General features: G+C 41.7%; 1 protein-coding gene across 1 annotated transcript in view; it reads left to right on the top strand.

Annotated features, from left to right (window-relative positions):
* PAK5 (p21 (RAC1) activated kinase 5) overlaps nt 1–24,968 on the top strand; it is a 94,394-nt gene extending 69,426 nt beyond the window's left edge. Inside the window, exons 3-8 of the mRNA XM_060077941.1 lie at nt 1,767–2,258; nt 3,473–3,606; nt 8,141–8,267; nt 20,103–20,228; nt 22,581–22,715; nt 24,813–24,968. Coding sequence (XP_059933924.1) covers nt 1,767–2,258; nt 3,473–3,606; nt 8,141–8,267; nt 20,103–20,228; nt 22,581–22,715; nt 24,813–24,968 — 1,170 coding nt within the window. The remainder of the gene's footprint in view (nt 1–1,766; nt 2,259–3,472; nt 3,607–8,140; nt 8,268–20,102; nt 20,229–22,580; nt 22,716–24,812) is intronic.

Raw genomic sequence — 24,968 nt, 5'->3', positions numbered from 1 at the left:
CAGACCAAAGTTACATCAATAAGAAAGAAAAGTTGATGCCAGGTTATAAAGCAGCAAAGGACTGGCTAACTCTGTTGTTTGGTGGCAATGCTTTCGGCAATACAAAGCTGAAGCCTGTCTTAGTTTATCATTCAGAGAAGCCAAGAGCCCTTAAAAACATAGCCCAGGGCTCCCTTCCTGTTGTGTGGAAGAGTAACCCCAAATCCTGGGTTACACACGCCATTTTCCAGGACTGATTTTTCCACCACTTTATCCTGGAGGTAGAGAAATATTGCTTGGAGCAAGATGTCCCGTTCAACGTTCTTTTGCTTCTCAACAGTGCTCCAGGCCGACTCCCATTCATGGACGACTTTCATCCCAACATCAAAGTAGTGCCTCTGCCACCAAATACTATGTCGCTTATTCAACCCATGGACCAGGGAGTTATTGTGATTTTCAAGAAATATGTACGTCACACTTTTTGTCAGGCAGTTAAGGTGAGTGATGAATCAGGAACAACCTGGCAACAATTTTGGAAGGACTTTAACATCTACAAGGCTATAAAAAACATTAACTTTGCTTGGCGTGAGGTTACAGCCATCACCATGAATGGGGTTTGGAAGAACCTTTGCCCACAGTTTGTTCACGATTTTCATGGATTTGAGAAGGTGGATGAGGAGTCCAAAGAGGTGTTCAACAACGTAGTGACCCTCAGCAAGAAGCTGGAGCTAGATCTGCAAGAGGACGACTTCATTGAACTTCTTGCTGTGCAACATGAGGGGCTTACTAATGAAGACCTTATGGAATTGGAGGCCCAGAGAAAGGACAAAGAGAGACAAGAGGAAGAAGTAACTGAAGAACCAAAGAGATTCACGATGCAGGAAATGGCAAGGGGATTTTCTTTATCCGAGGAGGCACTGTTAGTTTTTGAGGCACAGGACCCGAATGTAGAATGGTACATGAAAGTTGCAGCAGCCGCTCAGAATGCAATCCAGTGCTACCCCATCATCTAAGATGATAAAAAAGAGCTACTACCCAGACATCACTGGATCTTTTTTTTTTCAAGATGGTAGGTAGAATTGAATCCAGCAAGGAACCAGAACCCGTGTCATCCACATCAGGCATAAGTGGATTGCAGCTTGCCCTCCATCTCCTACTGCTGACAATCCTTCAGCTCTACCATCTCCCGCCTCCTCTCCCTCCTCCAGTCAGTAACTCTTCTTGCCTGTTCACTTGATCAGCCCCTGTATACCAGCTGTTGTACTGTATTACTGTACTTTTCAAGGTACTGTACTGTAAGATTAAAAGTGTTTATTTTTTGTTTGTTTTTTATGTATTATTTGTGTAAAAAGTATTATAAACCTATTACAATACAGTACTATATAGCCGATTGTGTTGGTTGGGTACCTAGGCTAACTTTGTTGGACTTACAAACAAATTAGACTTATGAACACAATCTCGGAACGGAACTCATTCATATGTAGGGGACTTACTGTATTGGCATTTTCCCCTTCATAACTCCTGGGATCACCTCCTACTACTTGCATTCTAATCCAGGTCTTAGAGTCTACTTCTGGGGATTTTAATAGGGAAGGAGGAAGAAATAGGCAGGATGGGGAGGTCTGAGGGCAGATAAAGGGTGGAAGCGTTGCATCCTGGGACCCCACGAGGTAAGCCTCACCCACGAGTAGGTTGTGCGGTGGTGCTCATCATTTATACCAGCTGTGTGATGGCTATGATGTTTGGATGTAGCATGTGAATTTCTCCATCTGTGTCTGTCTTCCCAGGTGGATTATGATCGAGCACAGGTGGTCCTCAGCCCTCCACTGTCAGGATCTGACACCTACCCCAGGGGCCCTGCCAAACTACCTCAAAGTCAAAGCAAAGCAAGCTATTCCTCAAGCAGCCACCAGTACCCATCTGGATACCACACAGCCACCCTGTACCACCACCCCTCTCTGCAGACCAGTTCGCAGTACATCTCCACAGCTTCTTACCTGAGCTCTCTCAGCATCTCTTCTAGCACCTATCCCCCACCCAGCTGGGGCTCCTCCTCAGACCAGCAGCCCTCCAGGGTGTCCCACGAACAGTTCCGGGCAGCCCTGCAGCTGGTGGTCAGCCCAGGAGACCCCAGAGAATATTTGGACAACTTTATCAAAATCGGGGAAGGGTCAACCGGCATTGTGTGCATCGCCACCGAGAAACACACGGGGAAGCAAGTCGCCGTGAAGAAAATGGACCTCCGAAAGCAACAGAGACGAGAGCTGCTTTTTAATGAGGTAGATGGTGTGTTCGGATCATCCTTTCTGTCCTATGTAACATTTCTTTCCCATATCGGAAATAACACATATACATTTTAGGACATTAGAAAACACAGAAAATATAAATACAAAAATAGAATCCCTTTTTCTATGCCTGTATGGCTGCCTCTTTATGAAGTACTTCCTGTGGATCAGCCACTGTGCTAAGCATTGGTCTGGTTTGATTCTCACAACAGCCATAGACAGAAAAATGTTATCTCCATTTAGCAATAAGGAAACCTAACATCAGATTTTGTTACTAGCCCGGGGTCAGACAATAGGTTCATACAGCTGTAACAGTGCAATCAGCTGTGATTTTGGACCCTCTTCCGTGATGGCTTATGTGAAGGCTCCACCCAGCTCCAACTCCCTTAGGTGTTCATTTCTTTTCCATGCTCCAAACCTCACAGAGAGCATGGGATGAGTGGGATTCAGCTTCTTCCCAGTCCACAGCTCCTGATTTCTGGAACTTATTTCCAAACCACAATGCAAGAACAGACAGGGAAAATATAACTTAAACAACTGTATAATTTATTATTTAACACTCATTCTGAAAATATCACCAGAAGCGGCCACAAGATGGCAATTCCTGGACGCTCTCTCCAGCAAGCAGACACAAGTTGGCCTTTTAATGCCTAAGTCATAATGTTTTTACCTTCAAGACTTATCCTTTGTATTCAACCCGAACTCTTTCAGACTCAGCCTAGACCTCCCAAGAAGTTAGATTGGTGTCATGTGGCCCCAGCCCTAATAACTGTTTACTTCAGTCACTTCTGAGACTCACTTACCTTGAGTTGGTGACCCTTTTGCCCAGTTAACCAATAGCAGAGTATGGACAATGTGTTTTAAAAGTAACCTATGGGATATCTGATCACATCCCCCCAAACAGTCAACTAAACTCTCTCTTATGAATGCAAACTCTGCCATGGTTCTGCCTGTTTTTACTCCGTATTCTCCCCAAACCCAATGTCTTGTTGACCTGCCATTTTCTCTGAATTTGCTAACTTGATCCCCTCTATTCCTGCCAGCTGCTCTCAGTGCTGTCCCTTTGTCTGTAATAGACTTCTGAATACCCCCCCACGCACAATCAGTACTCCCCATCAGTTGAACTCACAGCCCAAATGTAGCCATGAGAAAACAAAAAGTCAAATTTCACGGTCTGAAGTCAAACAGTGTCTTTCCATTTTGCCCAGGTTGTTATAATGCGGGATTATCACCATGACAATGTGGTTGACATGTACAACAGCTACCTTGTCAATGATGAGCTCTGGGTTGTCATGGAATTTCTGGAAGGTGGTGCCTTGACAGACATCGTTACTCATACCAGGTAAGTTTTTTACTATCCAGGCAAGTAGTTCAAGGTGCTTATTATTCTTTTCCAGGGTAAGGCCTCAGTGACTATATTTATGAACTCTTCATAAGTGGTTAAGCACTTTGAAGGTAGAGAAACGACTGCCCTTTTTCTCTGCATTCCCAGGTGCCTATCACGATATCATGTATGTATAGTTCATTCACTCAATTCACATTCTCCCTGCCCTCCAGAAGTTCATTGATACCCACTGATTTTAAATCAGCAAGCTGCTGAGAATGGAGTTTCAGTGACAAATAATAGAATTTCCCATCCCTACATAGATTTCTAAAACTGAGTTTCATTCTCCTAAGTTGCTATACCATTGCTATGTGTTGATACCACCAAGGGTACCAGGGGAAGGCAGAGGCAGGTGAAAGATCAAAATTTTATGTCATAATAACAAACTACATAAGAGAGAGAGATTCTCCAAATCTGTTTTTAAATCATCTTGCAAGTAACAATGGTTGATTGCCACTGTTGCCTCAGTTACCTGCTTCTCTGATGTGTCAGTTGTGGTCATTTCATCAAGTGTTTATTAATCACTTTTTATGTGCCAGGCTCTTTCCTAAGTGCTGGGGCTACAAAAGATACAAGTGAATAAGGCTCAGATGCACCCTTCTAAGGAAGGGTGTATTTAGAAATAAATACATTATAACACCTGTGCAGAATTAGAAAGAAGTATATAAGTAGCATAGAAGAATACCTGAATATCTCTATAAGAGAGTCAAGAAGGATTTCCAATACACGGTAGTGTCCAGGATGGGTTTTGAGAGATGCATCAGAGTTTACTAAGAAGGCAAGTGGGAAGAAAAGGGCATTGAAGGCAAATGAAAGAGTATGTGCTAAGACAGTGCTTCTAAAATTTTAATATGCATACAAATTACCTGTGGATCTTATTAAAATGCAGATCCTGATTCAATGGAGGGGGGGGGGCATAATACTCTGCATTCTAAGGAACCCCCAGGCGATGTTAATGCTGTTAATTCATGGACCACACTGGAAAAGCAAGATTCAAAGGAACAGACATGTAAAAAAATCATGTTACATTTGGGAAACTTTAAGTTTGCTCTGCTGGTAAATAAAATACCAAAGAGTTGAGAGGATTGTCATGAAGGAGCTACATTGGGTATTAGCTGATGTCACTGAAATGGCATCCAAATCATAAGTGAATCCAGTTGAGCGACAATAGGTGGAAAGCAAGGTAGCAAGAAAGTGTTCAGAAACACGTAAGGGATCGAGGGCGCTGCTTTTTCTCTGCTAAAATGAGGCAGTGTTTCAATCATGACTCCCTATAGCTCTGAGTCTGTGGTAGACCATCTAAAAACAAAAGGACACGAGGGAAGACACCGCATGTTTATCACCAACATTTCAGCTGGCAGATTCCTATTGGTATAGCCATACAACCACCATATCTATCTATCTATCTATCTATATCTATCTATCTAATCATCTTAAATTGTATCAATAAGTATACTGAAGAGACCTATGAATAAGACAAATGTGACTTACATATAAAACAATTAATAAAAATATGTCCAAGGGAGGGGCTTTTTTCTTGCCTCAGAGAGCATCAGAAAACTACAGCTCTCCCTTTGTCAAGTTCTTATTTTGTATCTGTGGGATTCACTGAAGAGCCAGCCTCTCTAGAATCCATTGTGTTTTCTAATTCTCTCCATCTAGCTTTGTCGATGGATTTCCCCTTGAAGGCAGAGTAGCTCCAGAGAGCAAGAAGCAATTGTGTGTTAAGGAATACCATGGATATTTAGACTTTGAAATCCTTAAGCTGGTAGTTCAGAGAGTTTCCTATAGTAGATATTAAATAAGTACTTCATTGAATGATTGATTGATTGGTTGATAAAACATTTAACTGCTTGCCACTCAAAGTGTGGTCTGGGGACCAGCAGCATCAACATCCCCTAGGAGCTTGTTAGAAATACAGCATCTCAGGCTCTACCCAGATGGACTAAAAGAATCCATGATCTAGCCAGATGTTAAGGAGTTTCTTTTTTTTTCTTTTTCTTTTTGAATTTATGTATTTTATTTATTTATTTTTTGCTGTGTTGAGTCTTTGTTGCTGCTCACAGGCTTTCTCTAGTTAATGGTGAGCAGGGGCTACTCTTTGTTGTGGTGCCTGTGCTTCTCATTGTGGTGGCTTCTCTTTTGCAGAGCATGGGCTCTAGGCACACGGGCTTCAGTAGTTGAGGCGGGTAGGCTCAGTAGTTTTGGCATGCGGGCTCTAGAGTACAGGTTCAATAGTTGTGGCACATGGGCTTAGTTGCTCTGTGGCATGAGGGATCTTCCCGGACCAGGGAGCGAATGTGTGTCCCCTGCATTGGTAGGTGGATTCTTAACCACTGCACCACCAGGGAAGTCTCCTCAGGAGTTTCTTATACATACTAAAGTTTTAGCCCTATCTAGCATCTTGTTGAATCATATCCTACTTATTTCAAATAAACAGTTCTAGAAGGGAAAGGAAAGTACCAAGTTCTGTCAGGTTCTTACATTAACTCATGTAACCTTCACACATCTCTATAAGGTAGGTGTTGATGTGCCTGTCTGTTAGAGGATGAAGCTATGACTCATAGAGGTGAAAAGTATCTTTCTCAAGATCACGTATTTAATAATTGGCAGAGACAGGATTTGAATTTGGAGTTGACTCCAAAACTGAGGAGTTTTTATCCCCACCTGACTTCCTCCCTGCTGAAGCACCAGGCTTTCTAGAGTGGGTCATGTCCATTTCAAAGTCATTGAATTAAGAGTCAGTAGCATTTGTTATAAATTCCAGGGGATCTTTCAGTTTGTGATTGGGGGCTCAGAGACAATTAATTTTTGTTACCATTGACCTGTGAAAAATCTTTATGCCTGCTCCAAATAACTCAAATCTCATTGAATCCAAGAAAAATGGATTTTATTTTATTAATTTTATTAAAGATGATAATTCTTGGTCCTGAATTAATTTTAAGATGTAGTTGGACTTGTCCCTGTGGCTGATGCTCTAAACCTCTCAGGAGTGTGCTTTTCGCAGATGTGAAAATTGTCATCTGAAAACAATTCAGCATAATGACCAGCCCACTTACCACAAAACCAAGAACACAGAAGTTGTAGGTTTCCACTCTGTTTCAGACACCTGCCTTCCTATGAGGCCAATTCATTGTGGTGCTAGGAATCCTCTTCAAAGAGAAGAGCATGCTTCTTCATACTCATCCACTTTGTACCTTTGACATTCTCCTGATTGGTTATCTCCTTGGATTTTACTTTGAACCCTAGTTTTACTCAGTTGGGGTTTGTTGGCATCAACAAGACTGAAATGCAGATTCAAGGCCACCTATTTACTTGTCCTGCTGAGCTAAAAGTTACCTGGGATTATTTCCCAAGTCAATTCTTAAATTTGGGCTCCGGTCTGTCATGCAGTGTGTCTCCTGATAGCCTCCTCTGTTTGCCTGATAGTTTGTTTTAGGAGGTCTTTCACATTTGCTACCTCATTTAGGTCTCTCAATATCTCCGTGAGAGGGAGGAAGTTTTATACCTAGATGAGTTAGGCAGATGCTTAAATGGGTCATTTTGAGGGCACTGAGGGACTCCATTCTCCACATCATTCTTCCCACCTGGGTTCTTCAGTGGATAAAAATCCTTTCTTTTGAGTTACAATTGCTTCATGATACAGTGGGGAAAGTGGAAAAGCATAGGTTTTGAACTCATAAAAGGTGGGGTTTGAATCGTGATCTGGTTACTTTCTGAGCTATATAACCTTGGGCAGGTCACCTGACTTCAGTCTCCTCTGAAACCAGAAATACCTTCTTTGGAGGGTGCAGCCATGTAATAGGAGAGCATATCCAGTGTTGTGCTTGCCTTTCTCATTCCCATGGTCTATTTATTAGGGTATCACGCATTCACGCTTGGTTATTAGTAACTAACTAGGCCCAATTTCCTTCTTGACAGAGGGACCTGGAGTAACAGAAGCTTCCAGCTCCTGGAGGAGGGAGAGGAAGGGCTGGTGAGAGGCAGGGCAAGTCCCAGAGGGGGATCTTAGAGATCTAAAGACCACTTTGCCTGAGTCCAATCTTGAAGAGAGCCATGGCCTTGCCCATTTCCAAGATGAGGAAAAAGAGACCCGAGGAAGTTAAAGGATTCCCTCAAGGTCATCTAGCAGCCACTCCTGGAACTTTGGTGCCATTCAGTGTGCCTTCTCTGTAGGAACCTGGAGGTTTGTCAGTACCTGGGGAATTACCTATAAGAGTCCAAGGAAGTGCATTTGCACTGATGACCCAAAAGCCAGCCAATGGGGGTCTCTTTACTTTAGCTTATACTGAGCCCCTATCATCCTCAATGCCAGGCCTTAGGTTCTGGGAATCAGGTCCCAAAGACTTCCTTTTCCTTCCCCATAGATTTTCGAGACATGGGCTGGGGAGCATGGACTGGTTCACTAGGACACAAGGCAGCCACCTCTTTTGATCATTTCAAAGATGGTCTTAAGCCCGACCTTGCTTCTTCAATGTAATTTCCTTTCTAGAATGAATGAAGAACAAATAGCTACCGTCTGTCTGTCGGTTCTGAGGGCTCTCTCCTACCTGCACAACCAAGGAGTGATTCACAGGGACATAAAGAGTGACTCCATCCTGCTGACAAGTGATGGTCGGGTAAGATTTTCATGTTGGGCCCCTCCCCAGTTTACCTTGTCATTTCACCTGTCACAGGTATTATATTCCTAAGAACACTTTCTCATAATTCTAATTTTCCTTAGTCACAAGTCACTTACTCCCCTTCCCAGGAGGCTTTTGAAAAAGAAATTACCATCCTCTGTGTCATCCTGTTATTCAGAACTATCTGTGAGCTGAATTTGATGGATAATTTTCTGCCTTAACAGTAAGTGCAGGAAGTAATAGAAACTATAGAAATTTCTTTTATTTTTCTGCCACATTCTTATTTTCATTGGTGGAGAGAAAATTACTTTTCTAGGACTGTGTCCACCCTGTTCGTGTGACTATGCATGTCTGCAGTATCTCTCAGAGTCCCTGCAGGAAACAGATGACAAATTCCAGTGTTTTGAGGAGAGTTTAAAAAAGGTGTGGGCAGATGAGATGTAGAAAAGCCAAAAGGAACTGTCATGAGGACCAGCATAGGTCTCTAGAATGGAACACCACTCTTATTACCCCATGACTGAAGAGGTGAGGTGCAGAGCTAGTTACTGGAATCTTGAAATAGAGATTGTTGTGTGAAGAGGGCTGCCTGGCAGGAGCTCTGATCTTCAGTGGAAACCAGACCATAGTGAACCTGCTGTATGGGAGCTGGAACAATAAGTACCCGAACCTCACTCTGCTTCTTCCTTCCAGTCTCCTACTGGTGCTCCCCATTGACTGAGTCCAATCAGAAGCCATCAATGGTCAACACAGGTTGGCTTCCCAGGGCTCAGGGCTCCCAGATCTGAAAGGACAAACAGAAGATATCCATCACACTAGTGTATCCCCAGGCCAAGATATCTGCATTTTCCATCATTGCAGCTTGCTCAGGGGATTCACTTGAAACTCATCAGCCACAGCAGATAGAATACAACAGCCAAGGAAGGCATGAGTTGACATTTCCAGGAAGGCTTAGTTAGATGGAAGAGTTTTGAAGCATAGATATTTTTTTCCCTATTTAGACCCTTTTAATCTTCCTGAAACTCCCAGCAGATGTAATAGCCTTGTGATGAATGGAGCCAGCTGTCCCTTTAATGCACCTGTCTTTTACCACCCAGCATCCTCAGTCAGGTGGAAAACATTCACGTCACATCAGAATTTGCCCAGGAATGATCAGAGGGCAACCAGAAGAAACTACCCAAGAACTTTGGCTTTTCTCCTTTTATTTTAAAAAGATTGTCAATTTTATTGTGGAAAATTCAGCAAATTCAGAAAAGTATAAAGAATAAAATAAAAATCACCCATAATCCCATTCCTAAATATATATATATATATATATATATATATATATATATATATATATATATATATATATATATATATATAAATATACACATACACACACACAATTTACCAACTTAGTATTATGTTTAATGGGCAGTTTTAAGTCCTGCTTTCTGCATTTCTCTAGCTGAATTTTTTTTAAGAGTGTACAGGAGTATGTATCAGTCAGTTTTTGCTATACAACAAACCACTCAGTACTTAGTGGCTTAAACCCAGAACCATTTATTTGCTCACAATTCTGTGAGTCGGCTTTTGCACTGACCTAGGGACAGCTTACCTTTGCTCCACGTGACATCAGCTGAGCTCACTCTTGTATTTGTGGTCAGTTTGGGGTTGACAGACTCACTAATTAGCCTGGTGGCTAGCTGGATCTCAGCAGTGGTAGTGGAGGTAACTGGGCCTAGATGCAAGGAGTGGGGAAATAACACCATTAAACACCACTGCCTCTTGATGGGAGAAGATGAAAAGTTGCATCCAAAGGCATGTGGATACAGAGAGGGGAAGACCATGAGGCCATTTTACAGCATCTCCCATAGAGCAGGGGAGCTATAGGAAAAGGACTAGAACTTTCTCCTGGCCTGACTCAGAAAAGCACCAGGGCAAGGTCCCATGGCCTCAGAACACAATCTGCAGAGCATTGAAATGGTCCACAAATTGGCTCTGGGGACTGGAGCTTACAGGAAAAATAAAATCAGGACAGTTTCTGCCAGGCTTTCTTTCCTTATTTTTAGAGGTTGAGGGTGTAGGCTCACCCTTGCTGTGAGTACCCGTCAGATGTCAAAATCAGATGTGAGACAAAGACAGTTCATTATTTAATTAGCTTACTTAAAGATCTCCCCTCCCCACAATATATGAAAGTCTAGATCATTCATTGTCACTCTTGAGGGCAGAATCTCCGTTTCAAACATTTCTTTAGTTTCCACGCACCCAGCAGAGCTCACAGGGACTGGCACATCCTCAGTGCTTTCAGTCTGAACGGTTTGTTCACTCACTCATTCAATAACTATGAGCTAAACATCATTCTGTGCCAGGGCAGTGCTAGGTCCTAAGGATGAATAAAGCAAAATCACTAATTTCATTCAGTTTATTTGGAGAATGGGGGCTGTGATAATAAACAAATAGGTAAACATACAAATAAAATCACCACCAGATTGCAGGGTGATACATTCTAAGTTTTCTATGATTAGTTAACTTAAGTAGAGTAAAGAAGGTGGAGGGTGGAGAGTAGAGGGTCTGTAGGTGCCGGTCAGAGAAGGCCCCTCCACATTGGGGTGGTGACAGCAGAGACACATGAGGGGTGGGGCCTGTGGCCTTCAGGGATGAGAGTGTTCCAGGAAGAAGAAACACAGCATGTGGAGTGGAGCCTGACTCTCGGCCACATTGGCCAGTGTGAGCTCATCCAGATTTAAGAACAAGGTGCCATATTGACTCCAGTTTCTATAGAGAAAGGAAACTTTCTTCCTTAAAAAAGAGAACAGAGATGGAGTGTGACTACTCCAAGAGAAGGCTGAGAGTACAATTTATACTAATCTATTGGAGCTTTTATAGCATTCTATAGTGCAGAAGACATATTCATTTATTAGCATAAAAACAAATCAATCATCTTAGGTCTTAAGTCAAAAGTTATTTTCACATTCTCACATGACTCTGAGAGTTGGCTGGGCTCAGCCAGCCAGTGCTGCTCTGACTTGTTAGATGGTGCATCTAGAAATCTTCCTCAGCCATATGTCAGGAACGTAGTGCTGACTGTTGGCTGGATGCTGAGCTGGAACTTTCCACCAGAACACCTACCATGTGGCCTTTCCATGTGGCCTTCCTTACAGCATGGAGGCTGGATTCCATGAGTGAGTGTCCCAAGAAAACAGGGTAGAAGTATGGCATTTTTATGACCTCAAAGTCACATAGTGTCCCTTTTACCATGATCACAGCCCTCCCAGATTCAGCAGGAAGGAACATGAAATTCTCCTGAGTGGGAGGAGAATTGAATCACATGTCAAGAAGATCTCATGGGCTGGACAGTATTGTTGTTGGCATTTTTGGAAATATTGTCTGTCACACAAGGTGTGCTGTTAGGAGATGTTCAATATCATCAGCCCTTAGAGAAATGCAAATTAAAACTATGAGATATCATTACACACCTCTAAGAATGGCTAAAATGAAAAATAGTGATAACACCACTAATTCATACAATGCTGGTGCGAATGTAAAATGTAGAGCCACACTTGAAAAATGGTTAAGCAGTTCCTTTCAAAACTGAAAATGGACTTACCATGTGACAAGCAGTCTCACTCTTAGGCATATATTCCAGAGAAATGGAAACTTATTTCCACACATAAATTTGCATACAAATGTTTATGGCAGTTTTAGTCATCATAGCCTGAAACTAGAAAATACCTAAATGTCCTCCAGAGGGTAAATGATTAAATAAACTATGGTGTATATATACCAGGGAATATTACCCAGACAAAAAAATAAATGAATGAGTGACACATGCAAGAACTTGGATGAACCTCAAGGAAGTTATGCTGAGTGAAAAGAAAAGTCAACCTCAAAAGGATACACACTGCATAATTCCATTTATGTAACATTTGTGAAATCATGTAATTATAGAGATGTACAGCATATTAGTGGTTGCCAGGGGTTAGGGATTGTAATTGTGTGGCTATAAAGGGGTAGCACCATCACCTTATGGTGATGGTACAGTTGCGTATCTTTATTTGTGACAGTGGTTGTGCAAGACTACAATGTGATAAAATTGTAGAGTACACACACATATACACCCATACACACTACATACACAAATGAGTTCATGTATAACTGATAAAATCTGAGTGAGCTCTATGGACTGTACCAACATCAATTTCTTGGCATTGATATTGAGCTATAGTGCATAAGATGCTAACGTATCGGGAGGAGTGGGTGCACATTTCTTTGTAACCTCCTATGAACCTATATAGTATTTCAAAATAAAATAGATCTTTTTAAAAACAGTGAATTGCTCAGGTTTAAAAGGATAAGTCCCTTCTGGCCTCTTCAAAGACTATAAGGGAAATTTTTTGCTATCAACTGAAAAGAAATCGTTCACTCTTTGTCCATGATAGAAATAATATCGAGTGAATCACTAATTTGTATTAAGCAGAGGTGTTTAAGGAGTGGTGTTTGGGGTTTGAAAGGGAAAATAAATAACATGTCATAGAGTGGTTTCAAGAATTACATGAAGTAATTAGTGTAAAACCATAAGAGGTAAACCAGGTACATGGTAGATGCTCAGAGTGAAGGCAGTCCCCATGATCTTTCAATTAAGGGTTGAGTAAATTCCTCCACGGTTTTTCCTTGGCCTGGGGCTCGCATTTAAGAGATGATACTTAGGGGCCACTAGGCAGTGAGTGACCAACTTTTATCAAATTCATTGGCTGAAATGGAATTCAAACCCATGACCTCTTAAGCCCAATGCATCTATTAAAAAGAGGCGTTTACAAGTAGTCTTTATGGTTTTTCTTTTTATTATAAATTGGTTGCCACACTTTAAGAATTAGGAGATTTCACGTAAAATTTCAGATTCCTGTCTCCCTTGAAAAAAATCAAAGTGTCTAGCGACACTGTTCCTGACTTCACTCATGGCAGTAATGGAGGTGGTGTGATGAGGGTGAATAGCACTACAGTGGAAACGTTGCTGGTGCCCCACCCTTATCTTCCCATTTCAGTGCTCGCTAACTCCACCTCCAAATGCCACCACCTGCATCTCTTTGCCTCGGGACTTCTCTGGCTACTGTAGTCTGCTCTTCCAGCACAAAGAAGCCTAGAAATTCCAGGAAATTAACATTCATGCTTCCCGGGAGCAGCCCTGAAAAAGTGATGGGAATTGGTATATAAATACCCCAGCTCTCTCGCCCTTGGATGGAATAGCTCTGAGACACATGTTCTATACAGTCTCCCAGATGTCTTCAGCAGGATTAAGCTCTAGTTCCCATGGTGGTGACTTCCTTGCTGATTAACCCTTGACTGACTGCCTTCCCTTCCCTGTTATACTTCCCCATTTCACTGCTAGTGTTTCCTGTATCTCCCCAATAAATGACTTACACTGATTCCTTGTCTCAGCATTTTCTTCTGGGAGAGGGGGTCCCAAAGTAACATAGCACCCATAAATAATAAATATGTTTGTGCCCTTTCTCCCACAGAATTTGAAGGGAGGGTTAAAGGACAAATAAGGGGCCATAGACGGAGCCTATGAATGTTCCACACCTTCTCTACTGGTCTCCTGACAATCAGCTGGAAGTTAGTGTCTCTTTACCAGGGGCGTGTGTCCCTAGTTTTCCATTGTCTCCACTGGCTCATTTAATTCATTGGTATTATTGGGTTGGCCAAAAAGTTCATTTGGGTTTTTCCATTAGATGTTACGGGAAAACCTGAGCAGAATTTTGGCCAACCCAATATTTTCCTGGCTCCTTTAGCCATTTGAATTTTGTTGTCTCTCAAATTGCTAGAATTTTACAATTAGGAGAAACCTGAAGATTATCTCCCAGAAGCTCTTCTTAAGTAGAGACTTGGGCATATTAAATAACTTGCTTGAATTCATTCCTTTCCAGTAGTCTCTGAGATACACCCAAACACTTCCTCCACAGAAGTTATTTTCTAATACAGGGAACACAGCATGAAAAGTCAGGAGACCCCAGGGTTGAGTTCACTGCTGAAACTGTCACATAGTCTTGGGCAAGTTCCTACGCTCTCTGTGCTGTGCCAAGTGGCAGAGGGGCTGACTGAGGCTTCTAGGCCGTTCCAGCTCAGCCGCTATGAGACCTTCCCTCTCCTCTTGGGTTTGGCTGCTGAAGAAATGGGTCTTCAGCTGGAAGCACCATCATCAGTCTGGCCCCTTCTATTACCTCGGTTCCTTTGTCCCTGGGTCATTGCTCTTCTTAAAACAAGTTCTCAGATTTTAGTGAGCATCACAACCCCTGGAGACCTTGGCAAAAAACAGATTCCTGGGCCCTTCTCTCAGAGATTATGATTCAGTCAGGCTGGCTGTATCTCTGAGCAATTTCCAGCTGATGATACACACTTGAGTACCATTGCCTTATAGGAAGAACCCAGGAACCAGGCACAAAAGCAGCCATCTTTCTGCCTTAGCAAAAACCTGGAGCAGACGCAGGAATTCTTTAGAGAATATGCAATTTACAAAACGAGGGTTTTACATTTTATTTTAAACCTGTAGCTATCTTGTGGGTGGATTCTCTTTTGCTCCTCCTCTTGCAAATTTTTGTGGGGCCCCTTACTCCTAGCCGGGATGCATTGAGATGGGTAACATCTCAGGTTTAAGTAGCAGCTTTGTCTGACCTCTGAGCTCTAGTTCCTTGTCTGGCCCCTGTGGAACCAGCTACATCTCCTCTTAGGGGGCGGGCAACATGCTTGCTTCAGTTCTCTTAGCCTAACTGCATTCGTGAGACAAAGGTGGTTTCCTAAGTACCCACATTGTACAATCCTATCTAAAATAAGGCTCAGCTTAAAGTCTATGTGATTTGCTTGTGTGTGTGTGTGTGTGTGTGTGTGTGTGTGTGATTTGCTTTTAATAACTGCCTACAATGCTTTATTATACTCATTACCTGAGTTCTTATTATCTACTTGCAGATTTATTTGGACGAATGTGTGCAGTTATGTTCTTTTAGAAAATTGTCTCTTCTATGTACTTGGATGAGTAAAACAATCATGCAAAAACAATTATACTCCTACAACATAAGAACAGACCTGGCTTCCAAGTGTTGAGTTTCAATTTCTCATCTTATATTTTGTCAGGGAGATAATTATTAGTCTGTCAGGTTTGGTATCTTTTTTTTTTTTAATGTCTGGAAAAAGAAAGCCACACTAGAGATATTGAAATTAAAACTGCCAATACCAAAATGCTGATACATTCACCTCCTGAATCATTCAGGTTTCTTAATTTTATGGGTAAACAAAGTATATTGGCAAAATTGTTCCTCCTTTACTATCTGTGTCATAGGGTTGCAAACTTACTCAGGCTTGAGCTTTGGAAATAACCACACACACACGCACACACACAACTAACCTCAACTTCTTCACAAAGCCCCACTGACTAGAATTTTTTTTAACTCCATTTTAATTCAGTCTATTAAATTTAGTCTGCTTAAATGATTTAAACATTGTTTATCAGAGTTCAGTCACGTTATTGTAAGGTTAAACTGATACCTTTAAACCCTCAGTCTTTGAGGTTTGGCCACCACCTGCTCCTTCTTTCCACCTCCCACCCCCATCTTCCTGAGGATGGAGACAAATGTGGGTTATGGGACCTCTGGGTGAAGGAGATATGATCCATCTTCTTGTTTCTCGTTGGTCCCTGCCTTGGCGTGACAGCCTCTTCTGCTACCTGGACTCGTGGCCAGTGAGCATTAGCTGGTCCCATCAGCTGCTGGTCTTTTCAGGAAGAGGCTTCTCTGCAGTATTTTACTCCAGCCTCTTTCCTCAAGTCTTGAAAGCTATCCTTGAGACTGCCTCTCATGTCAACCATAGGCTTGTGCCTGGCACTTCCCTGTTCCTTCACTGAGATTTGGAGGAGCTTCGGGAGCCCTGCAAACCACACAAAGGCCATGGAAGCCAGTAGCATTGTCTCAAGTTCATTTCCACCCACTCTGTTGTGCCATCTCTCCATGGAGGCCATGTTGGGCATAGCCGAAGCTGATGTGCAGCTGGTATTCACCAGTGTATCTATACCCATTGTTAAAATGTTGCAATATTCTCATGCTTGTTGGTTAATAGCCACTGTTTCCAGTCATTGGAGTATTATCCCCCGTGACCCCAGCCCCTTACCAGGGCGCCCCTTGCCTCATGAAGGATGGTAATGCCCACAGGATAACTCCAGAACAAAGCTCAACTTTATGTCTAGATTCTGATTGGTCTAGATGAATCTGCTTATTAAATATTTTTAATATTACCTCTGAACACAGATGCATGTGGCTTCTCTCCCTTGTTTGTGTGGGGATGTATGCTACTCAGATATTTCTGAAGCACACCACCATCTTCTCGGGGTGGTAGGAAATGGTGTATAATAAAGAGTTGGGGCCTGACATAAGTTACTGCTCTTTGTCCTCTTCTGCAAATAATCCTTGGCTAAAAGTGATGGACTGTAGGGCTTTCACTTCTCAGAATTGTAGACGCTTTTTACAATAGGGCAGCAAGAATTATGGACCAGCTACCATGGCCATAGGGCACTCTTCTTTTTTTTTTAATGTATTATTCTTTTCTTTTTTTGGCTGCGTCTTACAGCTTGTGGGATCTTAGTTCCCCAACCAGGGATTGAACCCAGGCCCTAGCAGTGAAGGAGCCAAATCCTAACCACTGGACTGCCAAGGAATTCCCAGGGCACTCTTCTTTATACCACATGGAAATTCTGTGATCTGACACATGTGGGCTTGGTTCTTGATGTGCCAAAGCAATTGAGAAAAATCATCTCTCTGCTAAACCATATTTCTCTAGCATTCCATCTGGTGCAATCCAAACTGAAGGAGTCCCATCCCAAACCATACCCCACTAGTCTTGTCTTGATTGGAGAGCAGATTATGAACAAGGAAATGGAAAAAGAAAAAAATAATAATTTCCAAAACATTACCTCCATTTCATCTGTCTTACAACTTTAATTCTAGAAACAGTTGTCTTCAGTAAATCAATGATGGTTTCAGAAGGAGCACCAATGTGTTTTCTATCATGTGCTCTGTTGTCCCATGTATGTATGTAGGTATATATATGTCAATATCAGATAAGATCAATCTAGTAGCATGAGTTTTTTGAGTATCTACTGTTTTCTCAGCTCTTAAGGAACACAACAAGACTTCATAATTAAAAGGCAGAGCTATTGCCCCTGAGCAATGTCATTTCCAGCTGAGGGAAAAACTCAGCATCAGAAAACAGTTTAAGATTAAATGAATGCTAAATTCTCTCAAATTTGATGAGGGGAGAGATCAATATGGGCTCCTGAGAAAAATTCTGGAGGAAGTGAGAAGTGATCAGGGCCTTAAAATATCCTTAAGAATTGAATATGCTTTCCAACTAAGATTAGGAAAAAGGCAAAGATATCCCCTCTCACCACTCCTTTGCAACATCATACTAGAAGTACTAGTTAATGCAATAAAACACGAGAAGGAGTAAAAGGTATACATACTGGGAAATAAGAAATAAAACTATCTTTGGTCACAGGTGACATGATCATCTATTCAGAAAATCTGAAAGAATCAACAAGAAAATCTAGAGCTAATAAGTGATCATAACACAGTTGTAGGATATCTAGTTAATATACAGAAGTCAATCACTTTTCTATGTACCAGCATTACAAGTGGAATTTGAAATTAAAAACACAGTGCCATTTACATTATCACCCTCCAAAACTAAATACTTAGGTATAAATCAAGCAAAATATGTACTACATCTATATGAGGAAAACTACAAAACTCAGATGAATAAAATTTAAACAAAACTAAATAAATAGAGAGTTATTACCTTGGATAGGAAGAACTCAGTATTGTCAAGATGTTACTTCTTCCCAACTTGATCTATAGATTTAATGCAATCTCAGTCAAGATCTCAGTGAGTTATTTTGTAGATATCAACAAAATTGATTCTAAAGTTTACATGGAGAGGCAAAAGACCAACATAATCATCAACACATATTGAAGAAGAAGAACAAAGTGCAAGACTGACACTACCTAACTTTAGGACTTTTTGAGACAGTGTGGTATTAGCAAAGAATTGACAAATAGACCAATGAAACAGAATAGAGAGCCCAGAAGTAGACCCACATAAATAGAGTCAACTGATCTTTGACAAGGGAGTAAAGGCAGTAAAATGGAGCAAAGATGGTCTTTTCAACAAGTGGTATTGGAATAACTGGACATCCACATGCCAAAAAACTGAATCTAGACACAGACCGTATACCCTTCACAAAAATTAACTCCATGTGGAGTTAAAAAGAGTATCTAGCAAGAGCACCTAAAAAGAGAAGAGGTGAGAGTTGGGACCCAAACTCCTGGAAGCCCCAGTATTTAAGTTGTGGGCAGCAGAGATAGAGCCAGAAAAAAAGGTGGTAAAAAGTTCAGAGAGGTATCAAGAGAATCAAGGGAGAATTTGTGCCTTAGAGACTATACTTTTGATCTATGGAAATTTTAACTTCAAATGGCCATTCTGAACCATTGCCACCCAATGCCTGAATCATTGATATTTTTTGTTTTGTTTTCATTTAATGTATTCTGTCATCACCAATAATCCTAAGTGGCAATCCTTTTCAGTAAGGCTATCTGAAGTTCAGACCAGGTCACCATGAAGAGAATCAAGCCTCCCAGAAATAAACTGAATCCTGGTCACCTAGAATATATAAACTGGCAGGGTGCCTGAGGGTGCAGTATGTTCTTAAGAGTATTCTTAAAGGCTCTGGGCAAGAAATTTCAGGGTGTTTTTCTTTTTGACGACCTCTAATGTAAATAACATATATGTATATTGGGTAATTAAGATGACCACCTTGTACCTCTGGTAATTAATTGCTCACACCCAGTTTCTATGCCCACATTTCCACTTGCATTGATATTCACATTGGCAACTTCAACTGTCCTGAGAAAAGGAGGAAAACCAAAAGAAAAGGGGAGCCAGTACTTAAAGTGATATCTCAGCATCCTTTATAAATGGGGTCATGCAATAAGTCAAACATAGAAATGAGGTTGGTTATTTGAATCATCTCATGGTACTTAGAAATCTAAATGTCTTCGGTGCAAAAAGCCCCCTAAATTGCAGCAGTTTGTACAAAACTCGTGTTGAGAATAGCAGTTTACTTACACTAAAGCATCATCTCTTACATTAAATGAAAGTAGTAGGTTTGAATTTTAATGAATTTGTTTTGGGTGTATTGTAAATTTTGGGGTTTCATAATTTTATAAAAGATATCAGCAACAGGAGTTAAACATTTGCAAATCAATCCTGCTGGAGCCATAAGAGGTTTTTTCACTAAAATGGATTGTACCTTTCCAATAGAAGGGTCTGATAGCCCCTCCTCTGGTATTTTCAAGGCCCGTTAACAAGAGATGGTGGTTTTGTTTTGAATTTGAAACTCTTTCCATATTTCTACATCTCGAAGCCAGTATTTTTTTTTTTAATTTATTGAAGCATAGTTGATTTACAATGTTGTGTTAGTTTCTGGTGTACAGCAAAGTGATTCAGTTATACATATATATATAAGAGTTCACATCTACTAATCCCAAACTCCCAGTCCATCCCTCTCCCACCCCCACTCCCCCTTGGCAACCACCATTCTGTTCCCTGTCTGTGAGTCTGTTTCTCTTTCGAAGATAAGTTCATTTGTATCATAGTTTAGATTCCACACATAAGTGATATTATACGGTATCTGTCCTTCTCTTTGTGACTTTCTTCACTTAGTATGGTAATCTCTAGGTCCGTCCACGTTGCTTCAAACGTCAGAGCCAGTATTTTTAAATTGTTAGTTTGTTGCATTCCTTTCCTTTTCAGATAAAGTTGTCTGACTTTGGTTTCTGTGCTCAAGTTTCCAAAGAGGTGCCAAAGAGGAAATCACTGGTTGGCACGCCCTACTGGATGGCACCTGAGGTGATTTCTAGGCTGCCTTATGGGACAGAGGTAAGGGAGTGATGGTCATTGTTGGGGAGTGGCAGGGTCTGGTTAGGCTCTGGGATGCAGGGGTTCTGAGATCATTAATGACTGCAGGAGATCAGGGTGATGACTTTTAACTCCACATTTGATCCCCATTCACTAGGCTTGTCACAGAGTAGGTTGTGGAAGAAGGGAGACTGGCTACCCCTGGGATATTGCCACAACATTGATCCAGGAGTGTACTTAGGTCCCAAGTTGACAGTGGGAGAGAGTCACACAAACTATTATCTTACCCTCAGGGCCAGGCGTGCACAAAGTGAGAAAATGCAACCTGAAAAGTGGCCGGAGACACACAGATGAGTAGGTGTGATAATTCAAAGGATAGAATGTCAGAGAAAGCTCCCCAGGATTGGGGTTAATATTTGGATGATAAATAATGTTTTGCTATAGGAAAAATCATATACGAATATTGCAACATATTTTAAAATATGACAAAATGTTTGTTTCCTCTGAAAAGGAAATAATCACTCATAATCTATCTTTTAATTGTTTTTTGTTTTTTAATCAAAAAATGTTTTTGATCTTTTTTTATTGAATGAAAGATTCTTTAAATTCTACAGTGCTTTACAATTTTTTAAAGTTTCACACACATGATTTCATATAATTCCATAATAACCTTCCCCTTTTTAAAAAAATTCTCTATCCCTGTATTGCCCTTCCTCCTTTCCCTCTCCCCACTGGTAACCATTAGTTTGTTCTCTGTGTCCATGAGTCTGCTTCTTTTTTGCTTTATTCACTAGTTTTTTTGTAGTTTTTAGATTCCACAGATAAGTGATATCATACACTATTTGTCTTTCTTTGTCTGACTTGTTTCCCTTAGCACAATGCCCTCCAAGTCCATCCATGTTGCTGCAAATTTCATTCTTTTTTATGGCTGAGTAGTATTCCATTGTATATATACCACATCTTCTTTATCCATTTGTCTGTTGATGGACACTTAGATTGCTTCCATACCTGCTCATAATCTATTAAGGGACAAGGTTTGGACACATAAAACGAGGGGCCAGAAGTGGAGGAGAGCCTTCTAGGGGGATAATAGTGTGAGTAGAAGCTCTGAGACACACACACACTACACACACATACACACAGAGGCAAGGAGCTCGTTTCACCTGGGCACACAGTGTTTCCACACATTATGGTGCAGAAGGTGATCCTAAGAGAGGAGAAGCCTGCAGGTGGTGGCACAGACCAGTGAGCAAAGGAGAGCGGCAGAAGTTCAGGTGGACTCTGCTCTCTTTCCCCAGTTTACTTGCCCTTGGATGAATACTCCACTTGTTTATCTCACTGTGGTCCCAAGAGCATCAATTCTCAGTGAAGGTCACTGTGCGGGTGAGAGCAGGAGTGTGAATAACTGATAAGAGGTATAATGAGGCTGGGAGGGAGAGGCGACAGTGCCTGGGAATTTATAGCATGGCTGTGGCTCCTCCTTGTCCTGACTTCCCATTCTTTACCCTGAAAGGATTGCTTGTTGTCTCTCCCTTTCTTTCCCTCCATTCCCTGAGCATGGTTTTATAGATCATGGTTTTGTGCACACTGCTTCAAAGTGATAAAACACAAAGGAATGGTCTTCCCTGATGATGCAGTGGTTGAGAGTCCGCCTGCTGATGCAGGGGACACGGGTTCGTGCCCCAGTCTGGGAAGATCCCACATGCTGAGGAGCGGCTGGGCCCATGAGCCATGGCCGCTGAGCCTGTGCGTCCGGAGCCTGTGCTCCACAACAGGAGAGGCCACAACAGTGAGAGGCCCGCGTACCGCAAAAAGAATAAAATAAATAAATAAAAAATAAAAAACAAAACAAACAAACAAACAAAAAGCACAAAGAAAAAATATATGGGGGCAAAGCACTATTTTTAAAAATCAAATTAATAGAAGAATCAGGATATATTGTGCTGTGCAATGTAGCTCTTTGGAGTTTGTTATGAATATGCCAAAACTTTTCTTATTTTCTTATGGTTTAAATGCAACTTTCCTCTCTTCATAACATAAAACCTTGGATGGTTTTCACATCTGCTCTGTAAACCATGAACCACCCAAGTTAACAGGATTAGAAGAAAGTTCTAAACTTCAGAGTGTTAAGACATTCACGTGTATCAAATTGTCAGAATCTTCATTGAAGTTGTATTTTAAAAGCAGACGAAGACCATTAGCAAACACTTGGTCACTTAACAATTCAGCCTATAAATATGAATTGTATATTTTGAGAGGTTACAAATCCCATATTAATTTATGAATGCATATGAATCTATTGGGGTCCCTGACACATCCAACCTTTCAGAAGGTTCTCTTTGCCTGAGACAATCAGTGTGGTGTGCCTAACAGGTGGACATCTGGTCTCTCGGGATCATGGTGATAGAGATGATAGACGGCGAGCCCCCCTACTTCAATGAGCCTCCCCTCCAGGCCATGCGGCGGATCCGGGACAGTTTACCTCCAAGAGTGAAGGACCTGCACAAGGTGAGAAGCAGCAACAGTTGCTGAAGTTCAACATCATTCTTCGATTTTTCTGTCTCTCTGTAGTTTTAAAGACTGGCATATCGCATCCGGGAGTAGATCCTGGTTTATGGGCATGGACTTTGGAATTCGAGTTGCTTGCATTCAGAGCTCTGCTATTCTTGTTCACTCACTTGGGCGAGTGAGTCAGCCCCTCCATCTCTGAAGCTCATCTGTAAAATGGGGTACACCTGCTCCTCTTTCATGGGGTTAGCTCTACTCCACACTCCCTCCTTGAGAATCTATTGCATGCTGGGGACTGTTCTAATGGCCGGGATATAGCAGCTCAAAACCCCACATTTCCTGACTCTCATAGAAGTTGCATTCTAGTTGGGGAAGCAGTTAATAAACCACACACAGATGGATGAATAAAATAATTTCAGAGAGTGGTACCTGCTATGAAGCGAATAGAACACTGTGATGTGATGGAAGGGGCCAGAGAGGGGGCTGGAAGCTAGTTCTTGTTGAGGGGTGAAAGAGGTCCTTTCAAGGAACTGGAGCTTGATTGGAAAGAAGGAGTAAGTTATGCAAAAAGATCTGGGAAAAAAATGTCCCAGGCAGAGGGAGGAGCAGTGTGAAGACCCTCAGCCAGAGCAAAATGGGCACGGGGAAAGGGTGAGGCACGTCAGAGGGTAGGCAGGGGCTAGATTGTGCAGGGCAAAGAGCAACATGGTTAAGGGACCAAGTAGGGTCTTTCCTGTTTTCCAAAGTTTGTCAAGTAGGGCCAAGCTCAGAACATATGATACTAAGTCAAAGAACTGCCACTGTGGGGGCCACCAGTGGGGACAGAGCTTGCTGAGAGGTGCTGTCTCCATAGCTCAGTGCTAAAAATGCTGACCCCTCCCATCCGCCTCCTGACAATAAGAGAGGGAGTGAGGTTGCCTTAGGTGAGGGGATAGTTTGTAATGGTTGCTTCTCCTCTTCCCTCACCCCTAAACCTTAGGGAAGAGCCCCAATAGAATCACTCATAGAGGTTGTGTGGATCTTCCAAAAAGATGGGAGACTGCTTGAATTGAACAGGAGATTGAAATTTGTACTGCATTGGACTGGGTTTAAATAATAAAAAGTGGCTAAAATAGTATGGTATCAAATAGTCCCACACCCAATACAAAGGAGTGTGATGTTCTTCAAAGTCACAGACAAGAGCAGCTTTCATCCTAATGGTCAAAAACTGGAAAACTTCCAAGGTTGTTTCCCAAGGGGATAAGTGATATGTAGGGTGATTCAGCAGTGAATACTACACAGCAATGCAGAGGAGACAGCTTTTGTCACACACATCAGGGATACATCTCAGAGACACGATGTCAAGTGAAAGCAGCCAGAGAGAGAAGGGTTGACAGCCAATGACTCCATTTCTATAAAGGACAAAATCAGGTAAAAATGTATCTTATCAGAGATCAGGATAATGGTGACCCTTTACAGGGAGACAGGTACTGATTGGAAGAGGGCTGGAGGGAGAGATGTTCTATATTTTGATAGGGGTGGGGAATATATAGGTGTAAATATATGTTTAAAAAAACTACTGTAGAACATAAACTTTTTATATGCTTGAATGTACGTAAGCTATACCTCAAAAAGTAAATTACACAAAATTAAAGGAAAAATGCTGTCTGTGTCAGATATCCTTACAGAAGTTTCTTTCTCTTCAAGAAAGGGATTCCACAAAGCCTAGATGGTTTCAGTGGTTACACAAAGAAAACTCATTCCATGTTTACACCACTGTTCATCAAACATGTGTGGCCAGCACCTATACACAGTAGGCACTTCATAATAGCTGCTACTGTCACTATTTTACCATTATTATTTTATTTAGTAAATATTCTTTGCAAACCATCATTTACTCCTATTATTTCAGACTTGAAGAAGGTAAGGAAAACAACATATGTTAAGAAAGGCAATTCCTGCTTTTGCTTCCATAACCTCTTTCTCCTCAAGCTGACATTCTGGAATTTGAAGTTGTTGATAGAATGACTTTCCTGGGAATTCACTGGGAACCCATTTTAGGGGAACTGGGTTGGGTATCTGTGTTAGTCCTCAAGATGGTATCTTGCATTTTCACAGGTTTCTTCAGTGCTCCGGGGATTCCTAGACCTGATGTTGGTGAGGGAACCCTCTCAAAGAGCTACAGCCCAGGAACTCCTCGGACATCCATTCCTGAAATTGGCAGGTCCACCATCTTGCATTGTTCCCCTCATGAGACAATACAGGCATCACTGA

This window comes from Mesoplodon densirostris, chromosome 16 (assembly GCF_025265405.1).
Source record: "Mesoplodon densirostris isolate mMesDen1 chromosome 16, mMesDen1 primary haplotype, whole genome shotgun sequence".
Taxonomy (NCBI): domain Eukaryota; kingdom Metazoa; phylum Chordata; class Mammalia; order Artiodactyla; family Ziphiidae; genus Mesoplodon; species Mesoplodon densirostris.
This window is presented reverse-complemented; position numbering and strand designations above follow the sequence as displayed.